The sequence below is a fragment of the Montipora foliosa genome, chromosome 12 (assembly GCF_036669935.1).
Source record: "Montipora foliosa isolate CH-2021 chromosome 12, ASM3666993v2, whole genome shotgun sequence".
Classification (NCBI taxonomy): Eukaryota; Metazoa; Cnidaria; class Anthozoa; order Scleractinia; family Acroporidae; genus Montipora; species Montipora foliosa.
This window is the reverse complement of record NC_090880.1, coordinates 30,464,824-30,482,748: the sequence shown is the minus strand read 5'-3', so window position 1 is coordinate 30,482,748 and position 17,925 is coordinate 30,464,824. Positions and strand designations below refer to the sequence as shown.

At 36.6% G+C, this 17,925-nt stretch overlaps 1 protein-coding gene across 2 annotated transcripts in view; it reads left to right on the top strand.

The window, feature by feature from the left end:
- Positions 1 to 477: 477 nt before the first annotated feature.
- Positions 478 to 17,925, top strand: part of LOC137978735 (protein PALS1-like) — a 30,514-nt gene continuing 13,066 nt past the window's right edge. The window contains exons 1-12 of one of the 2 annotated variants that reach the window (XM_068825770.1): positions 478 to 857; positions 1,004 to 1,074; positions 1,164 to 1,239; positions 4,595 to 4,692; positions 6,494 to 6,527; positions 8,154 to 8,270; positions 13,175 to 13,306; positions 13,963 to 14,089; positions 15,342 to 15,451; positions 15,587 to 15,644; positions 16,254 to 16,664; positions 17,379 to 17,512. In XM_068825770.1, coding sequence (XP_068681871.1) covers positions 735 to 857; positions 1,004 to 1,074; positions 1,164 to 1,239; positions 4,595 to 4,692; positions 6,494 to 6,527; positions 8,154 to 8,270; positions 13,175 to 13,306; positions 13,963 to 14,089; positions 15,342 to 15,451; positions 15,587 to 15,644; positions 16,254 to 16,664; positions 17,379 to 17,512 — 1,491 coding nt within the window. In that variant the 5' untranslated portion in view covers positions 478 to 734. Of the gene's footprint in view, positions 858 to 1,003; positions 1,075 to 1,163; positions 1,240 to 4,594; positions 4,693 to 6,493; positions 6,528 to 8,153; positions 8,271 to 11,617; positions 11,856 to 13,174; positions 13,307 to 13,962; positions 14,090 to 15,341; positions 15,452 to 15,586; positions 15,645 to 16,253; positions 16,665 to 17,378; positions 17,513 to 17,925 lie in introns of those variants that run through there. The other variant, XM_068825771.1, reaches the window with a different exon arrangement.

The window sequence follows — 17,925 nt, the reverse complement described above, 5'->3', positions numbered from 1 at the left end:
GATCAGCGACGAAACACACTTAAGTTTCGATGCAACCAAATGCAGAAAATATTTTTTAAATCGCGGTTTAGCCTGCAGTATTGCCAGTTTTCGGTGTTATAGTAAACAAAAATAGATATCGGACCTCGATCAGTCGGCAAATATACAGTGCCTCCTTTAGGATTCATGTCTCCCCATACTTCCGACATTATTATAATAATTTTTTGCCAGGATACAAAAAAGAACGTCAGTTGAATAAGTTCGCAACGGGGACAACAGGGATATTAAGTTGTTACGTACCTAATTACGGTTTTTAGCAAAAGAACGCTACAACCACATAGCAGATTTCAAATATCACTTGTTTTCACGCAGAGTTTCGTATTTGCAAATGGAAAGCAGCCTTTACAGGAGTTGTTTAGCGGTGCCGTGAATCGTCATGCAATAATTATGCAAATATTGTGGGAGTATTCTATAAACAGTTTACGCTCTGCCTATTGTCTTTTGACCAATGAGAGTTCATCTTGTAAATTCCTCAATGGCTGCCACAGTAGACAACTGATGCAGAGTATATGTGAGGTATTCGATCTATGTCACAGCTTTACGATTGTGGACAGATTATACTGATGTCGGTCGGAAATGTCGACAAATTCGCTATTATCTTGAATGTCACCTGAAAACAAAAAAATCCAGCTCCTTGCCTATTTGTTAGGTTATATTCCTTTCAAGATTATGTGAGCCTTCTCTGATACGGCGATATGGTCCGCCAAAAAGCTTACGAAACGACAAGCAGGGAAAATTTAGTGGACTATGAACTAGACCCTTTCGATAATTCGTTGAAATCGGATACGGCTCAACAGATCATTCAACAATGGATTGAGGTATGTACGGTCTAAACTGGACGTTTTGGGTCTCGGTTTACCAACATCACCTTCGAAAGTGCACGGTTTTTCGGCGCGGCGAACAAGGGCTTATCGCCTCCAAACGACGGTTAAAATTTACTAACAAAGTGTTTAACTTTATCTAGGAGGCGACTGGACGACTCTTTCGTTCGTCACGATTCATCGAATCTCTCCAAGACGGGGTTCTCTTGTGCAAGTAAGTTTATAACCATCGCCTCACTTTGTGGATTAGTTCTCGTCCCACATACCAAGCTATGCTTGCATATTTGTTCTGTATTTTTACAGTCTCGTGAAGCGAATACAACCAGACTCAAAGATAATTCAGGATGTTATCGAAGACCCAAATCCTCAAGAATGCCAGGTATTGAAAAGCACTTCTATTTTATGATCGTGTGATTTGCGTTTTGTTGATTTCCGTCGAAGTCCATTTCACATGTTGCATGTCTCTGTATAAAGCATTATTAATTGTGTGGTTTCTGGGTGTTTTGTTAGAGCGAAGCGTGTGATTTTTGAGCGTAATATTTCTTAAGGTTTATAAATTTCACGCAATATTTAGAGATCGATAGCTCTATTTTTATTTCTTCTGGTTGTTGTTGTTTTCTTGAAGTGAATGTGATGGTTTATGCGTGACCCAGTGTTATCAAATCTTAGACTTGAGGATATTATTGCAACTTAAATTTTAAGGGACATTAGGCGTAATTTGTACCCTGAACAATGTATTTAGCTTATCTCATGTTCTATGTCGGAATAATTATGTTTTGGTGCAACGAGGTGCAGTGTATCTTGTTGCAACTACCCTTCCAACGATAAGCTTGTTGGCATGAACTTAACGTGTTGTGATTGAGACCGGAAACTTGTTATATCGCAAAGGAGGATGTAACTGTCATTTTAAACCCAGAATATTCCAGAGATTGCTAAATTCTTAATTCGTTTCCATATGGCTATTGGATAATTGTTTCTTTAAGAGCTCCATGGAATATTCAACTACGATTCTCTGCATAGTCTTGGGGAGAGCATTTATTCGTGATTGTTGACAAACCCGATGTCGTCTGAACGCGTTATTTCGTTCAAATTACTTGTCTTTAGTTAACAACTGACATAGACCCCGTAAGATTTTTTATAGCTCTTTTTATCAACTGTAATGCTTGCCATATTTATCAAAATGTGTTCCCAAGAGCTCTATATTAAGTCTTCTTCATCTTTTTTTTTCAGTTGAACTTTTCGTTACCTTTTCCATGTAGCGTGTCGCCAAATGCACTGATCTTCTGAAACTTATCTCATTGGGATATATATTAAGAGTTGTGCTTGACCAGCATTCACATAATCGGTTTAAAAATTCCAAAGTATGTCATGTCGCCTGCGTTGTTTGAACTTGGAACACGAAATATTGAAAGTTAAATTGTTTCCTAAATCGATCATTATTTTGGCGATCTTCATGTTGCATTCACTTGACCTTGCGAAATAATCTGGTGTAATAAGCGTGTTCCAAAAAAATATGCAACGCTGTTCGATCTTAAATTCCTTACATTTAAAAGTTAATCCAAACTAATTCTTAGTTTTTATATATAATAATGTTATTATTATTGTGTAATCTTTTTCGTATTTAAAATATTCAATTCACATCAGACCCAATTGTCTCTTAGAGACAATTAACAGTTGTTATTCTCTGTAATGATTGAATTGCTTGGAAAAATTAGAGTGCAATTAATTTAAGGCTTCTCTTTTATCATTCGGTAGCTTTTTGTGCACATGGAACTTGTGCAGACAGTTGTTGGATATAATTTCCTTATTTCTGTTTTTTGTCAATTGTTGTTACATTAATACTACAAAATTTTGTGTTGTATGGTGTTGTATGAAATATAAATTAAACCTCCAACCAACCAAGTTTGTAAACGATACTGTAATGGCCTACATTGTATGTTGCTTCCACTTTCCACTTTAGTTCTTTTGAATAACATATATGTGTCACTGTGGTTGAAGAGACATGGTAGTGCTTGGTCAAAAAACTTGTAACTCATAAAATATTTATTACATGTCTTTTTAATGGAATCCTTTGAGAAAGCACACTGCATTCTTTATCAGAGCATATGGAGAATCCCTTGAGCAATCATTTTTTATTTTGAGAGAAATGAGGCTGCAACATTGGTCTAAATAATGAAGTTTACAAAAAGGTACATTCAACGTGTGAACAATTACAGATGCGCACAAAAACTGGCAGCATTATTTGAAGTTGGGTTGTATTTTGTCTTGAAGTATGTACTAATTAAGTGACCTTGATTTTCCATGTATACCTACTCTTGGGGATTCGCAGCTCATCATGCCCTTTTTTAGCTTGTGCCACTCAGTCAAGGCTGTGTACATTTCTTAACAACTTCAACAGTTGACTCCAGAACAATATTGATACAAAGAAACATGTTCCAGCTTTACCTGAAGTGTTTAGGCTTAAATGAACTGCAAAGCTGCATTAAAATGTTAGGTTAAGGTCATGCAGGAAATACTCCCTTGGTAAAGTTTTGAATTGGTTTCCTGTATCAAGCCACCTTTGACATTGCTTATTTTATCTCTAACATTTAGCACTATACCCCAAGTCTATGGGTACAGTGTTAAGCTACATAATTTCACAAAGATCTTTCCAGTGGCCTTTTGGCAAAAATGTGAAAGTGTTTGACTTTTAAACAATCCTGCTGCTGACAGAAAAATACTCTTTATTGTTTCATGTTAATAAGTAACAAATGTTAATAAGGTGGCTCAAACCAGTTTCAACAGTAATAATTAATGAGACTGTCTTGACCCAACAATACATTTTTACGTAATGACAATGTTGTTGTACCATTTGAAACACCATTTTTTGCTTAACAACATGCATTTATTATTGTGTCACAGTAGGTCACCATGGCAACAGAACACCCTATATTTTCATGCAAAGGCTTGTTATATCTAAAAAATAAATGTGTTGATGGGTCCTGACTGGAAAGTGATCAGCAGGCTGAGATAAAAGGTTTTCTCCATTGTGAATACTTACTTTGTAGAATAGTTTAAGCTCTTTTGAACTGAATCTCGTTTTTTTTTTAAGTGTGAAGTCAAGTCTCTTCCCTTGAAAGAGTTTTCACCACACTGAGATGTATAGCATTGTCGTGTTTTAGAGCAACTTTCATATGACCTTGAAAAATAAACGTAAAAACAGAACGTCAGCAAAAATGCAAAACATTTACATGTAATTGGCTTATTGACTTGAATAAAAACAAACTAGCACAAATTTTCATTGGCTTAGCGAATGCAGTTGCAAACAATGTCATCTCTCCATGGAACTTTCTGGAAAGCGATTGGCATTTCACTTTGACGTCATTTGAAATGCAGTAATGTGATTGGGCAATCAAACTGTTTATTGTCCATGTTAGGAGTTTTCTTGGTGGGAATAAGGAGAATCATTGTGTAGATTGTGTGGTGAGAAGGTTGAGAATGTCGATCATAGTTTGAGGGGGTGTAAGAAGTTAGCTTAGAAGAAATACAAACGAAGACGTGACGATGTTGCAAAGGCGGTCCAGTGGAAACTGTGTGAGAAATATGGATTAGAGTTGAGCGAAAAGTGGTGTGAGGATACATACACCTGAGATCAACCTGTGAAGGTGGAAATAATAATGATAATGATAATGATAATGATAATGATAATGATGGACATTATGATATTCTTTACAGCACCTCCTTTATTGTTTCAGATAAACTTGAGGACATTTTTACACGTTTGTGAAGATCTTGGTCTAAGTGCCTGGCAACTTTTTGATCCACAAGATCTACAAGAACAAGATAATGTAATGTAAGTTTTATCAAAACTTGGTTTTTAGGGTTTTCTAGAGGATGTTAAGGCTAATAATGATGATGATGACATTGACAACAAAGACTGAGATGATGATGATGATGATGACAACTAGAGGGGAAAAGCAGAGCATCAGGAGAATGACCCCTCACAGTAAAGAATTTAAAAAACATAGTCTATCTTTGTGTATAACCTTGGGTCCACACTGAGATCAAACTCAGGTCACATTGGACAGGTGGCTTAGATACATGTAATTCTGGTTAACAACTCGCTTAGTGGAGGTTGGATGCCTGGGATATCCGGGGGCTTCCACTTTCGGCAGTCATCCCCTAGATAGAATAATGCCCCCATGGCTGGCACAATACCACAACCCAGCCGTGAGCCCCCACGCCAGGAATTTAAAAAACAGGCACCCATCACACTGAACTATCAGTGGAAAAAAGGAAAAAAAAGGGGAGGAATGGGGGGATGTTAAACTAAACTCACATGAACCACGCTTGATGAAAAAACTCCTCATACTGCCAGAACATATACCACAATTATTACAATGTACGGAACTACTGCACATATGCCTACAAACCAACCACTAAGGGCGCTCTTAGTTGTTAACTCTTTTAAAGGGAACCTCTACTAAAACAGGAATATATCTTTAAAATAGTTAACAATGCTCTCAATCAAAATTGTTCGAACGTTTTCCAATGGAATCGTTTGTATCCGAAATAAATGAATTTCAAAAATGCTTGTTTTGGTTTTTAAATTTCCCGGGCGCCGCCAACTTGAATAATTGTGATGTGTCATGGTGGCCCTATTGTTTTGCTCTTTGTGCAAATACAAAAGAGCAACCATTACACGTCAAAATTATTCAAGATGGCGGCGCCCAGGAAATTTCTTGCCGCAATGGGTTTGTTCTTGAATGTTTTATAACAGTAACAGGGCTTCTGATAGGATGCGGAAATTTTTGGCCATATTATGCGTAAACATGCATTGATTATGCGGAAATTACACCGGATTGTGCGGAAATTTAAACAATTTATAGAGCTAGTAATTAGGCCCATCCAATGTATTTACATGCTCATGGTAAATCAGGTCTCGAAATTGCGACCAATACGGTCGCATTTAATATTTACGACTGAATTTTTCCCTTTGCGATTAAGATATCCGGACAAGTCGCCAATTTGCGACCAGCCTCCACCGTTAAAATAAAAGGGTTAGTAATCGGCATTTTGCCGAAACTTCTTGTCATGAATTTTGTTTCAATTTGGAGATACGGAGCAAAATTGTGAAGTGGTTGAACCACGATCCATTCCCTCAATCATTCACCATTTTCAGTGGGTTTTTACACTTGCGTATTGCGGGCTCGTATTTTGTTTTGTACAACTTCATGACAACTTCATCGCAATGAGTGTCCCTACTTTTTGCTACTATAACAAGCGGCCAAATTTTCAAAGCTAGGATATGCTATGAAAACGGTTTAACTAGAGTCCAGGATCATTGCCGAAAAATGTGTGGAAACTTCCTACGAACTTTCTTGCGAACGAAATGGCGTGTTTTCTTCAATGTTCAGGAAAATAAGCGTTTCAAAGTAGTCAATCTCTTTGGTTTTTTTGTTTGTGAGGATGGTCGGCAGCTGCTTTATGACTAATATCAGGCATTTCTTCAGTTTTATGCGGAAAATATCGTAATTATGGGGAGGATGCGGATTTTAGGGAATTATGCGGATCCGCATCGCCGCATCCTGTCAGATGCCATGCAGTAATAAAAATAATAAAATAATCTTCCCTTTTTGATTTTCTTTTCATAGAAAATATAAATCGGAAGATGAAGTGATTCAGAAGGTAATTAGAGATACAAGTAATTAAAATTATCTTTCAATTGGGGAAAATGAAGTTGATGTAGGGTGCCGTGGTGATAAATTATTTTTTTATGACATGATAATCACATACAGGTATGCAATCATTGTTTTTTTCCCTTAAGGACGTTCGCGCCCATTGCTACTGCGCATCTTTTCGCACATGTCACGCACACGTCATGCATCGTAGACCACGCAGGTAAACACGTTGCTAAAGGCGCAAAAACTTTCCACAAGAATAGAACATGAAAGTTTCTGGCATCATGGGATAGCTGTGGACCCAGGTCTTCTCGGAAGTGTCACGCAATGGCGTGACAGTGCGAATAGACAATCGCTTTGAGAACTTCGCAGCGATTTTGCTCTCTTGAATGCTCGGTGACCCCCATTTTTCTTTCCGTAGATCACTTCCTTTCTTGATTTTGTCCATTTTAACAAAAAACAAAAAAAATCTGTACGTGAGAAGTTACAAATATTTGGCCTTTTATGCTCTCTTTCTTAGACTAATATGTATTGTTTTTCAAGGTCTATTTCACCTCAGAAAAAGACATCAGTTGCAAAGGTTAATTTAGTTATATTAGTTATGTTGAACTGAGTACATTTACCTGATCTAAATTTCACTCATGTAGCTTTTTTATTGCTGACAGTTGTAAACTAAGATCGTTTTAAAGTAACGCAATCTTCTAAAAATGCACCTCATGATCTCGAAAACAAGCACAGTGACCCCCCATTTTTTTTGCCTTTTTGGCAAAAGTAGAACATTACCTTTCTGCGTGGCAAGTTTAAAAAAAATCTGTACGTGGGAACGTTTTGGGCGCAAACGTCCTTAAAAAAGACGTTTTCACTCAAATAACTTGTACATCTGTATTTCTGGAAGACATGACATACATTGTAAGTATTTACCACACAAGTGATTTGTGCTTTTGGCAAGTTCTGACTTCAGTGTAGTTAACTGGAGGGTGATAAGTTAATTATTGGTACCTCTGAGCAGCTAAAGAGAAGCAAATTGGCTTCATTTTGAAGTAAGTTTCTTCACTGTTGTTAATAACAATAAATATTGAGGATTTCTTCTTCATCCTAAAGTGCTTAACAGAAGGGTCCTCCTACATGTAAATTAACTCAAATTAACTCCACTCTGTTAATTCAATCATTATTGTTCACTATTAATGTTACTGATTCCTGGAAAATCTACCTTATCGAATGAGGTTTAATTTTTGTGCTTCTTGAAGCATCCATAATTTCATAAGCCCTAGGCACCAACATCCTCTCAGATAAATGATTATGTATACACTTTTTTTGCTATGAACCATGTACTTTGCACAGGTATATATGGACCATCATAGAGCAAGGAGGTGGGCTCTCAAATTAACTTGAACTGACCTGTTTCAGTTCACCCATCATTCTGAGTCGAAAACTGGTTAAAAAACTGGAACAAAATTTTGAAAGATATGCTGGGAGAAGTGCAGGCCGCTACAGCCATTGGGACCAGCCTAATCCTCTAGAAAAAAATGCTTAGTCTTTAAGTTAAGTCTCTTGAATCCTTATTTCATAATGTGGACAACTCATATCTACATACATGTAAGTGGCTCAGACATAATTTTATTATTGGCCACAGGTTGTCAGCACTCTTTACTGGCTTGGTTGTACTGTTCAAGGGATGTCTTATTACAAAGGTCCAAGACTGGATGTCAGCAACTTCCAGCGTGAAAGTGATGGCACCATAACAGTCAAGGTATTAAAAGTTGCAAGGCCAATTAGCATTATTTTTTTAACAAGGGCTCCAGAGGAATATGGGACAGCTCATCACCTTTTAACTGTCTTTTGTTGTGCCAATGTTGCTGTAACTGAGAGAGACAAAAATACATTAAATGTTCCTGTGGTTTTTTTGATGATTGCAGTAATCATTGTCACCTTTGCTTGCTTATTATGGAATAATTTTTTGTTAAATTGACTTCTCATTACTGGGCTTCTGATAGGATGTGGAAAAAAAATTAAAGATTATATGGAAATTTTTAGCCATATTATGTGTAAACATGCGTTGATTATGCAGAAATTACCCCGGATTATGTGGAAATTTAAACAATTTATAGAACTCATAATTAGGCCTGTCAAATATGTTTACATGCTTACACTGTATGGTAAACTAGGACTCGAAATTGTATGCAACCTGTACAGTCTGAATTTTTTCCCTTTGCAATTAAGAGATCTGTAGGAGTCGCCAATTTTCGACCAGCTTTTCACCAGTAAAATAAAAGGGTTAGCAATTGGCATTTTGTTGAAACTTTTGCTAAAATAAATAAAATGATTAAAAATATATTTTGTTTCAATTTGGAGATACATGTATGGCCCAAAATTGTAATGTGGTTGAACCACGATCCAAGCCCTCGATCAATCACCATTTTCAGCGGTTCACCATTTTTCAGCGGTTTTTTTTAGTATTAGGGGCTCCTAATTATTTTGTTTTGTACAACTTCATCGCAATGATTGTCCCTACTTTTACAAATGAGGCAATTTAATTTGCGACTATACATGTAACTTGCACCTAAATTTTCACATCTTGTTGCATCTTTAAAAATTTCGAGCCTAGGGTATGTTATAAATTAAAGTGGTTTGACTAAAGTCCAGGCTCATCCCGAGGAATGCGTGAAACTGCTTACAAACTTTCATCTTGGAAACGAAATGCTGTGTTTTCTTCAATGTTTAGAAAAATAAGCATCTCAAAATTGTCAATCTCTTTGACTTTTATGTTTGTGAGGATGGTAAGCAGCTGCTTTATCACTAATATCAGGCATTTCTTCTGTTTTATGCGGAAAATATCGTAATTATGCGGATCAGCATCACCACATCCTGTCAGATGTCATGTCATTAATAATAATTTAAGCTAACTTAATGATCATTTCCTCTGCTACTGTTCCTCTTTTCCATCACATCTTTTCCATCACTGTTCCTCTTTTCCATCACATTTATGCATTTATGCTACTACACATTTATGTGTACTGCGTACACAAAACAAGCGTTGACTGCTGTTAGCGTTTCACATCAATGTCAAATTTTGTGCCCCCTTACAAGGTGCTTTTCAAAAAGTTCAGTATTGCTACATGAACATGTAGTAACTGTTGTTAGATCTGACATTATACTTGTTGAAAACCTGACATTGTACTTGTTGAGAGAAGGGAGAAAAAGTGCTCCATTGTTGATATTGCAGTCCTTGCAGAAGTTACATGTAGATGTTGTGAGAAGGAAATTGAAAAAGTGGAAATACTTTGTATCAAGACCTGAAAAGAGAAATTACTGTAATGGTACGATCTGGGAGGTGAGATCGGTAAATGTTGTCCTGGTTGTGATAGGTGCGCTTGGCTCTGTGACAAAAAGGTTTGAAAAATGGTTTGATGTAAATAGCCATGTGGTGCAAAAAAACTGCCTTGTTGGGAACGGTGCAAATCCTAAGGAAAGTTTTAGAGCAAAAGGAGGAAAGTAACCCATTGGCATGTGGTCATTTGTTTTGGCGCACCAAATAGTACAGTACTAGTGTTAGCCCGAGCAAAATGCTTTTCCAGATAATAATAACAACTTCTAAAAGAAAGTGAATTGCTGCAAGAATAGAATCAGTTACTCTAATGATAGAAATGCAGTTTATTTATTTAAAATATAAATCATAATGATCAATATATTGTATAGACTAGTCTTCTGACAGCATGCGGGGAAAAAATTAAAATTTGTGCGCTATTTTGGAGGCCAATTGTGCAGGAGTTTGTACTTGTAAAAGCTACTGTTAATGGAAGCTGTGTCTTCTTATTCCACTAGGATTTACGAAAATTATAATATCTGACAAACCGTCCATCCTGTTATTTTCACTCTGCATTAGAAAGCCACATGGCCTTATTTAACAACACCAGCCTGTGATTCGCTGTTTGAAAACAATAGGCACAAACCGCCAATGAAAAATAGAATGAGAAGTAGACTAGTGCCCAGGACAGCGCAAGCTACGGCAAGGACGCCTTGTTGTTTGTGTAACCCAGTTGACAAGTTGTTCACTGAAAGCGTGGGCATACTAGAGTGTTTTCAAGGTAAATGGGCTGAAAATGGCCTAAATCTATTCTAGATGTCCTGATACTCCAGAGAAAACGCATTTTGATTAAAATTTTGAGTACAGATAATTCTGTATTGTGCGGTATTTTGCAAATTTTCCGGAATTGTGCATTATTGTGTGTGTTTTACCGAATTGTGCGGTTTCGCACCCGTGCACCCTGTCAGAAGGCCTGTTAATAGAAAGTACATGTTTATGTAGGCTCGCATGACCAGCCATTTTGTGTGCCTGCGTTCCTCCTCGCACACCATGGCGTTGTGGCTTCCTGGGTCCTGTTTAACTAATAATAAAAGTGAAATTTAGGGTGTGGTAGTAAAACAGAGTTTCCATGGTGACAGTGTGAAAGTGCCCATAGGGTTCCCCCTTGATTAACCAATCATGAATGGTTAAGCAAAGTGAGTGCTTTTTCTATCACTAAACATTTTGTTTCGGTTATCATGGGGGCATCGCATATTTATAAAATAAAACATTAAAGAGTCAGAGTCACTTGGTCTTGAAGGAAATTATTATTATTTTCATAAAATTGATCTACAGTTTTGATAATTTACTGTACTCAGTGTCTGCTTTAAATCAGTGTCATTCGTGGAGATTGTTTAATTGTTTACTGCATATTTACAATTATGTGATAAATTTTAGATATTTGCCACTTGGCACTGTGGATAGATATGGGTATCAATGAAGAGCTGATAATGACATGACGTCAATATCTGCTTTCCCTTGTTCTCAAAAAACAAATTTTTTATTATTGCAAGCCATGTACATATTTTCGTAGAAAATGACAGGGAATGTTCTGTCAATATTTACTTTTTCAATCTTTATTTTTAAGGTCACAAAAGTTAAAAAAACATTTTACTCTGTCCTTGTCTTATTGTCTTTTTTTTAATTATTATGCAAATTGCAAGATGCCATAGCTAACTTTAGTTAAGTGCTGGATGTTGGACACATCTTGTGTAATAATGTTGTATGCATTCTTTCCCGTATTAAGTTAATTTGCCATTGACATACTATGAGCATTTGGCTCAACAAAGGCCTTACAACCATTTTCAATCCTCTTTTAAAAAGTTTAAACCTACTGGTAGTGGAATTTTCCAAATTAACGTTGTGGAACATAGGACTACGTAACATGTACATGTATGCATGTATTAATCCTTTTGGAAGAAACGTACAACCAAGCTGATGGCAAAGGGTTACTTTTGGTGCGTGATATAGCTCATTCTCAATAGAAAAATGGTAATGTAGTGTTTAATTTACTTTGTAGAAAATATGTTGAATTTTCCAAGATGCTGAACCCTTTAATGTTACGTGCGAGGGATTTTTTTTTTGTTTCTTCTCAGTGTTTCCCTTTCTTTGTGTGGGTGAAAAATTGACGCAGTTTTCATGTGTAAATAAAATTTAATCATCAGGTTGACTTAATAACATTTCAAGCTTAATGCATGTAGTATTGAGAAAACAAGTGTCAGCTTATGCATGAAGCTTCAGTCTGTTTTTACACTGTATGATGTCAGATGAGCCAGTGTTGCTTTTTTCCACCCAAATTGTTGTCACATAGACGTATTAGTATTATAGTTTGCCTTTTATACAGTGCTTCAAATTGTGTTAAACTGATATGCTGTACTGATTAATTAAGGTGGAAGAAACTTAACCAGGTCTTGTGGTTTATTCCTAATCATAACAAGTGATTGATTATCTCATTTATTAAGCAATCCAAGGATATGAATGGAATTTGGATGGAAACTGCATTTAACTCATAAATTTATATTTATATTTATATTGGCTTGGCCAGGGCCAAGGTTTGGCTTGAAAAGATACTAGTCTCAGTCTGACTGTAAAAACTTGTGGAATTACATTACATGCATTTGATGTTGTATGAACGTGCAGCTAATCGCTCTTAATTAACAAGGAAGTTAAGGATTACTATTTAATTTACCATTTGTGAGGCAAGCTTTTACCTGGTGTCATGCTGATCAAAAAAGCTTATTTCTTCCAATGAATTAGTGGTATTCTTGACAAAGTATTTAATTCTTCTTGTTTACATATATATATTTCTTATACAGACAATCAGGAAAATAATAATAATTATGATATGATGTAAAATGGTTTACTACATACGTACATTGTAAAAAAAAATCCAGTGATAATGTCCAGCTAAAAGGAACTACAAATGTAACATGTAAAGTGCAAAAACTACATGTATTATGTTTACAGAACATACAGTAAGGTGCTTGTCTGTTGACTGGCTGGAATATTTTACAAAATTGTGTAAAGAACTGAAGCGCAAACTGTTAGTTTTTGGGTTGGGGGAATTGAGAGTAGTAATCATGAGAAAAAAACTTCTTGAAGCAAAAGCAAGAGCTGATTAGTATATTACACATGTAGTTAAGTCAAAGAATTATGAAACCAGATGGTGAGTGAGGTTTCCCCTACAGTGCCAACCCTGAAGAGTTTATTTGAAGCATAAGTTCCATAAAGAAAGTACTCTTAAGTTTATTTTTGGTTTTCCTTCTTTCTTTTTTGTAAGTAATTTTTGCTCGTTTTTGTTTCTTCAACAGCCTAATGCCAGACCATCTGGCCGTGATTATTCCTACATTAGGATGGATGCACCTCATATTAATGGCGCACTTCCACAGAACAGAAGGCCAACCCATCTCACAAACGGCTATTCTGAGAATGTGATGGCCAATGTATGTTCTGTCTTGTGTATCAAGCCTGTTATCACTAGGGCTTGTTCTTTTATTATGGAAACCTGTATGGAAGATTATTTATCATTGATTAATATGTTACTCACCAATATACACACAAAAAATGAGTAATCCCCCATTACTTATAATGTTAAGATATTAATCAAATTTAACCAGCTACGGTTGCAAAAAGTACCTTGTCTTCAGTGAAAATAGCCACATTTTGCACTCTAAGGAGTTAAAGGTATAAAGGTGATTAGTAGAGGGAATCAGTTGGGTATTGGCTGAAGTGGAAAATACCATGATATTCTTTGTTAGTCCACCCAAATTTTGATTAAGAATTTTTTTTGTTTTCTCTTGGGACCATTGTAAGTCCCGAAAGAAACTGGGAACAATGCTTATTCAGAATTTGTGTGTACATGCAAAGAGAATTATGGTATTTTCCTCTTCAGGCAATTGTCAAAATGCAATAAATTTAAATTTGGGAATGTGGAAAGGGAATTCATTGGTTGGAGCAGGATTTTGAAACGAGATCATTCGCCTGCAAATTCAGCGCCTTAACAATTGCACCCTGCCCACTTCCTGGTGATTGCATTCTGCATTATTGGGTTTGAAATTCATAGCCTATGGCATTAGAACTTGTCATTTCACTTCAATAGGGTTCAGATGATGCCGTGGAATTTTCTGTCAATGTCAGAATACTTGGAGATGAAAAGCGGTTTGGCTTCTCAGTGATGGGTGGTGTTGATGAAGGATTCCCTCCAAGAATTGATGAAATCTCACCAGGTATAAATTTCAGACTAAAATTACCAAGCCATTGGTTCACTGAAATGGTAGAGCTCCTCACCAACTTTTGGAAGATTTTGGTTTGCAACCGCATAATGACCAAAAAGGAGGGTTTTAAAGGACAGTGTCATTTTTCAGACAGGGATTTCGTGGAGTTTCTGTTGTAAGTCAGATGAAATGGTCTCCTTCAATTCAGTCGGACCAAAATATTTGGGACAACCTTTCAGTGGTCCACTTTAACTGGTCTGATAAGTCAGACGGAAATGATGCTTGGCATGTGACTAAATTGTTGTCTCCATTAACTCTTGCCCACGTCAAATCACGCGATTTTCCCTAACTTGCTGTGAAAGTTGTGCTAAGAGGCAGTGGCTTCTCAGCTCGGAGGATCACATCATGCGGCGGTGTTAGAGTTACAGTTAATGGTATAGGTTTGGAAATTTAACAGTCGGTTACAGAAATTTCTGTTCTTTTTTTCTTCAGCTAAAATCATTATGATGTATGATTTTTATAATGAGATGACGTGCATGTATGTGTAATGTTCAATCAGACCCATAGACTAACTTACCTCTGGAATGACCTTCATTACATGTACTTTTCCTCTTAACTTATTTGTTATAAAACAAGAGGCTACAGGTAGCCTACACTTTGTTTGAAGGATTTTTAGCCAATTTCCTTTAAAGTTCACAGTATTTCAGTGGTTTTAACTGCATTGATTGCAATCAATAAGAGTAAACGGATGCTTTACAATTTTCTACAATGGTATTCAAAAATATTTAGTACTTTTTCTTAACAATACCGGGGGAGTATTAGCCAGGTGAGATGAGTTGTTACCTTGTCATACGATAACCAGATATGGCATTGCGTTCAGTGAAAACACAAGAACTTGTTTCCGATCATGTACACAATAATTATTCTTTAATGCACAGTTTCCTGGTGATCTGTCGCATAGAGTTCCATGGTCTAGTGGTCATTGACGTGTATAAGAAGATACCGAGTTCAAATCCTACTTGGGCTGCCTTCTCTGGAGAGCATTGCTGCGAGGCAAAGAAATTTTACGCATGCGCAACCAAATCGCGACACCAAAAGACATTTTAAAAAAAGAAGAGTCAGAGCCGAATCCTATTATTTGTTCTTTGAACAAAGTAATAAGTGGATTTAGAATGAAGAGGGCTAGAGTTTGCACACCCTACATGAAAGTACATGTAAGTAATACACAAGTTGTGTGACTAACAAGGTTTGCTTTGTGTCTTAGATTCTCCTGCTGCCAAAACTGGCCTTCTTGTAGATGATGAGATTCTGGAAGTTAATGGAGTGCCTGTAATGAATCTCTCTCACACTGAAGTTATTTTAAGTATTCACAAAGTATGTTAATATTATCTTATCTTAATCTTTTGTTACATGACTTGTTATTGAAATAAGATCAGAGCTAGTGCATTAATTTTCTGGACCTTTTATCATGTTTACAGCATGTACTGTAAGGTTTTGTTTGAATTTCAGTGTCTAAGAAACAGAGTTATTGCTCTGAAGGTCAGAAGAGGACGACAGTTCTTCTCAGGTGAGTCTTGCAACATGTTAACTTCAAGGAGAACCCGACTGACAAATCTTCTTTCTCTAGCCATCTCCCTGCTTACCAGTAACCATATACACTACTTGTCAACATGCAAGCTGTCATAGGGTTCATAATAGAATCTTGTGTAATACATGACATCCGCCTGTTCGTGTGAAGGCTAGTACACCTACGTCTTATCTCTTATTAGTGCAGATACCTCCAGGAATGCATGTAATTAAAAACATGCCAATTTTGATAAGCATCATGAAGTGTCAGCCTTTCTTCTTTTCCCAACTTTAGCATTAGACAATAATTAACATAAAAAAGTGGCCCCTAAAGTCCTCTCCTTGATTAAAGATTTACATGTGCATTTGCCTAAACCTAAAAATAATGTTATCCCTTAACTTATTCTTTGAAATAGATAGCAAATGCTTATAGTTAATGGGACACTTTGTGTCATTGTTGAATCAAAATTTGGTGTGCATCTAATTATGTCCATTTCTGTGTAGATTTGACCTCACAGCTTCCAGTCAGTGTTTTGCAATTTTGGCAAGTAACTTTCTTACCTTTCCTTTACTTGTAATAACACCAATACATTTATTGTGTCTTTCGCAGGGGTTAATGGAACAGAAAATCATAAGGATCTCAATGGAAAAGTGGACGTAAAGACAAGAAGTAAACTTCATAAAATTATCAATGACCATGAGAATGACCCCCAATTTGAGTACTATAACTCAGACGCAGAATCAGAGGGCTCCCATTACAGCCAAGAATTTCATGGAAACAGTGACGTTGGTGTAATATCACCTGGTTCGGGGTGGAGCAAGAACATTGAAAATAAGAACTTTGGGATATCAAGCAAAAACATAGGACAGTCAAACTTGCAAAAGCACAAATCTCTGTCTACGCCTCTTTTTGATTTGACAAAACTTGATACCATTGAGGCAGATGTGGATATTGAAGATGGTGGCACTTACGCCCTTCAAAATGAAGCTTACGATACTGATAATGAGGAGGAAGACTCAGGTGGGCTCTCGAAAAATCAATTATTGATTTTCCTTTCTTTAACTGTTACTCTTGGCTTGATAATGATGGTTGTGATTTTAAAACAACAGTACTGTACACTGTATTTCGTTCAGCAAGGCATTGTATCTGTGCCTCTGAAGTCATATTCAATTCTTTACTGATTATTCAATGAAAGCTAAATTGAGATGGAATGCCATGAGCATACTGCTATAAATAATGGTTTTTGTGATTAACCAGTTTGCAAGGCTTTAGAATCCTGTCAACTAGCTCATTAAAATGTAGAGCAGAACAGTTATGACACTGAACTCGTAGTGCTTAGTACTTTCAAAGTCCCCACCCTCCCCCTACTCCACTCTCCTCAAAAGACAATACCATTTTACCCTTAGATAACTCATGATCCCTACCCTACCTGATAAAATAATTCACTGTAGCCTGAATTTCAGGTGCCTTTTCTGCTCGCTAAGTCACTCAAGTGACTTAATTGGCGAGCGGAAGAGGCGACTGAAATTCAGCTTGTACCTAATCCAGAGATGAACTCGGAAACTCTGTGGTGCTAGAGGGATTGTTTGGTTTGGAGTTTTAAATGCTTAGTTTTTATAATAGGCTTATGCGTCTACTGGGGAGATTGAAGTTTGTGCAAGTTATTTGGGCTAATTGTTTTGGCCCATTTTGGAATTCACCTGACCTTACTTCTCTGGTGTCATTTTCTTTCAGGTGGAGCTGACAAAGAACTGCTGTTCCCCTGTATGAGTGAAGTAAAAGGGAAGTTTGATTCTGGTTCAGATGCTGAGGAAGTTGCATTTGTTGACAGTTTGTTTGAGCAGAAACATTTTCAGGATGCTACCAAAGTGAGTAGATCGATCTCAGTGTACTTTTAATATTGATATGTAAGTGCACTTACATCTGAAAAGAATTCTTTCCAAAATGAAAATCCCTATACAAAGTAGGAATTGTTCAAGTTACAAGTCCACTAATTTGATGTGGTTTTAAAAGTTTGTGCTACCCTACATTTGCACACATTTCCTGCGGTGATGTAGTTTTTGGTAGAGGGAAATTACAGTCTGCAGCACATCTTTGTTTTTTGCCTTTCATTGTTAATGTTGTTGTAGTTCTTTGAAGGCTACAATGTATGTGGATTGGGCACTTAAGACCAATCTATTTTAGGCTATTTCCGAGTTCATGTCTGCCTCAGGACCCTTCAAAGTAAGTCTAAGTGCGAAGTCTTTCTTATGAAAATTGGTTTTCATTCATGTGTAAAGTA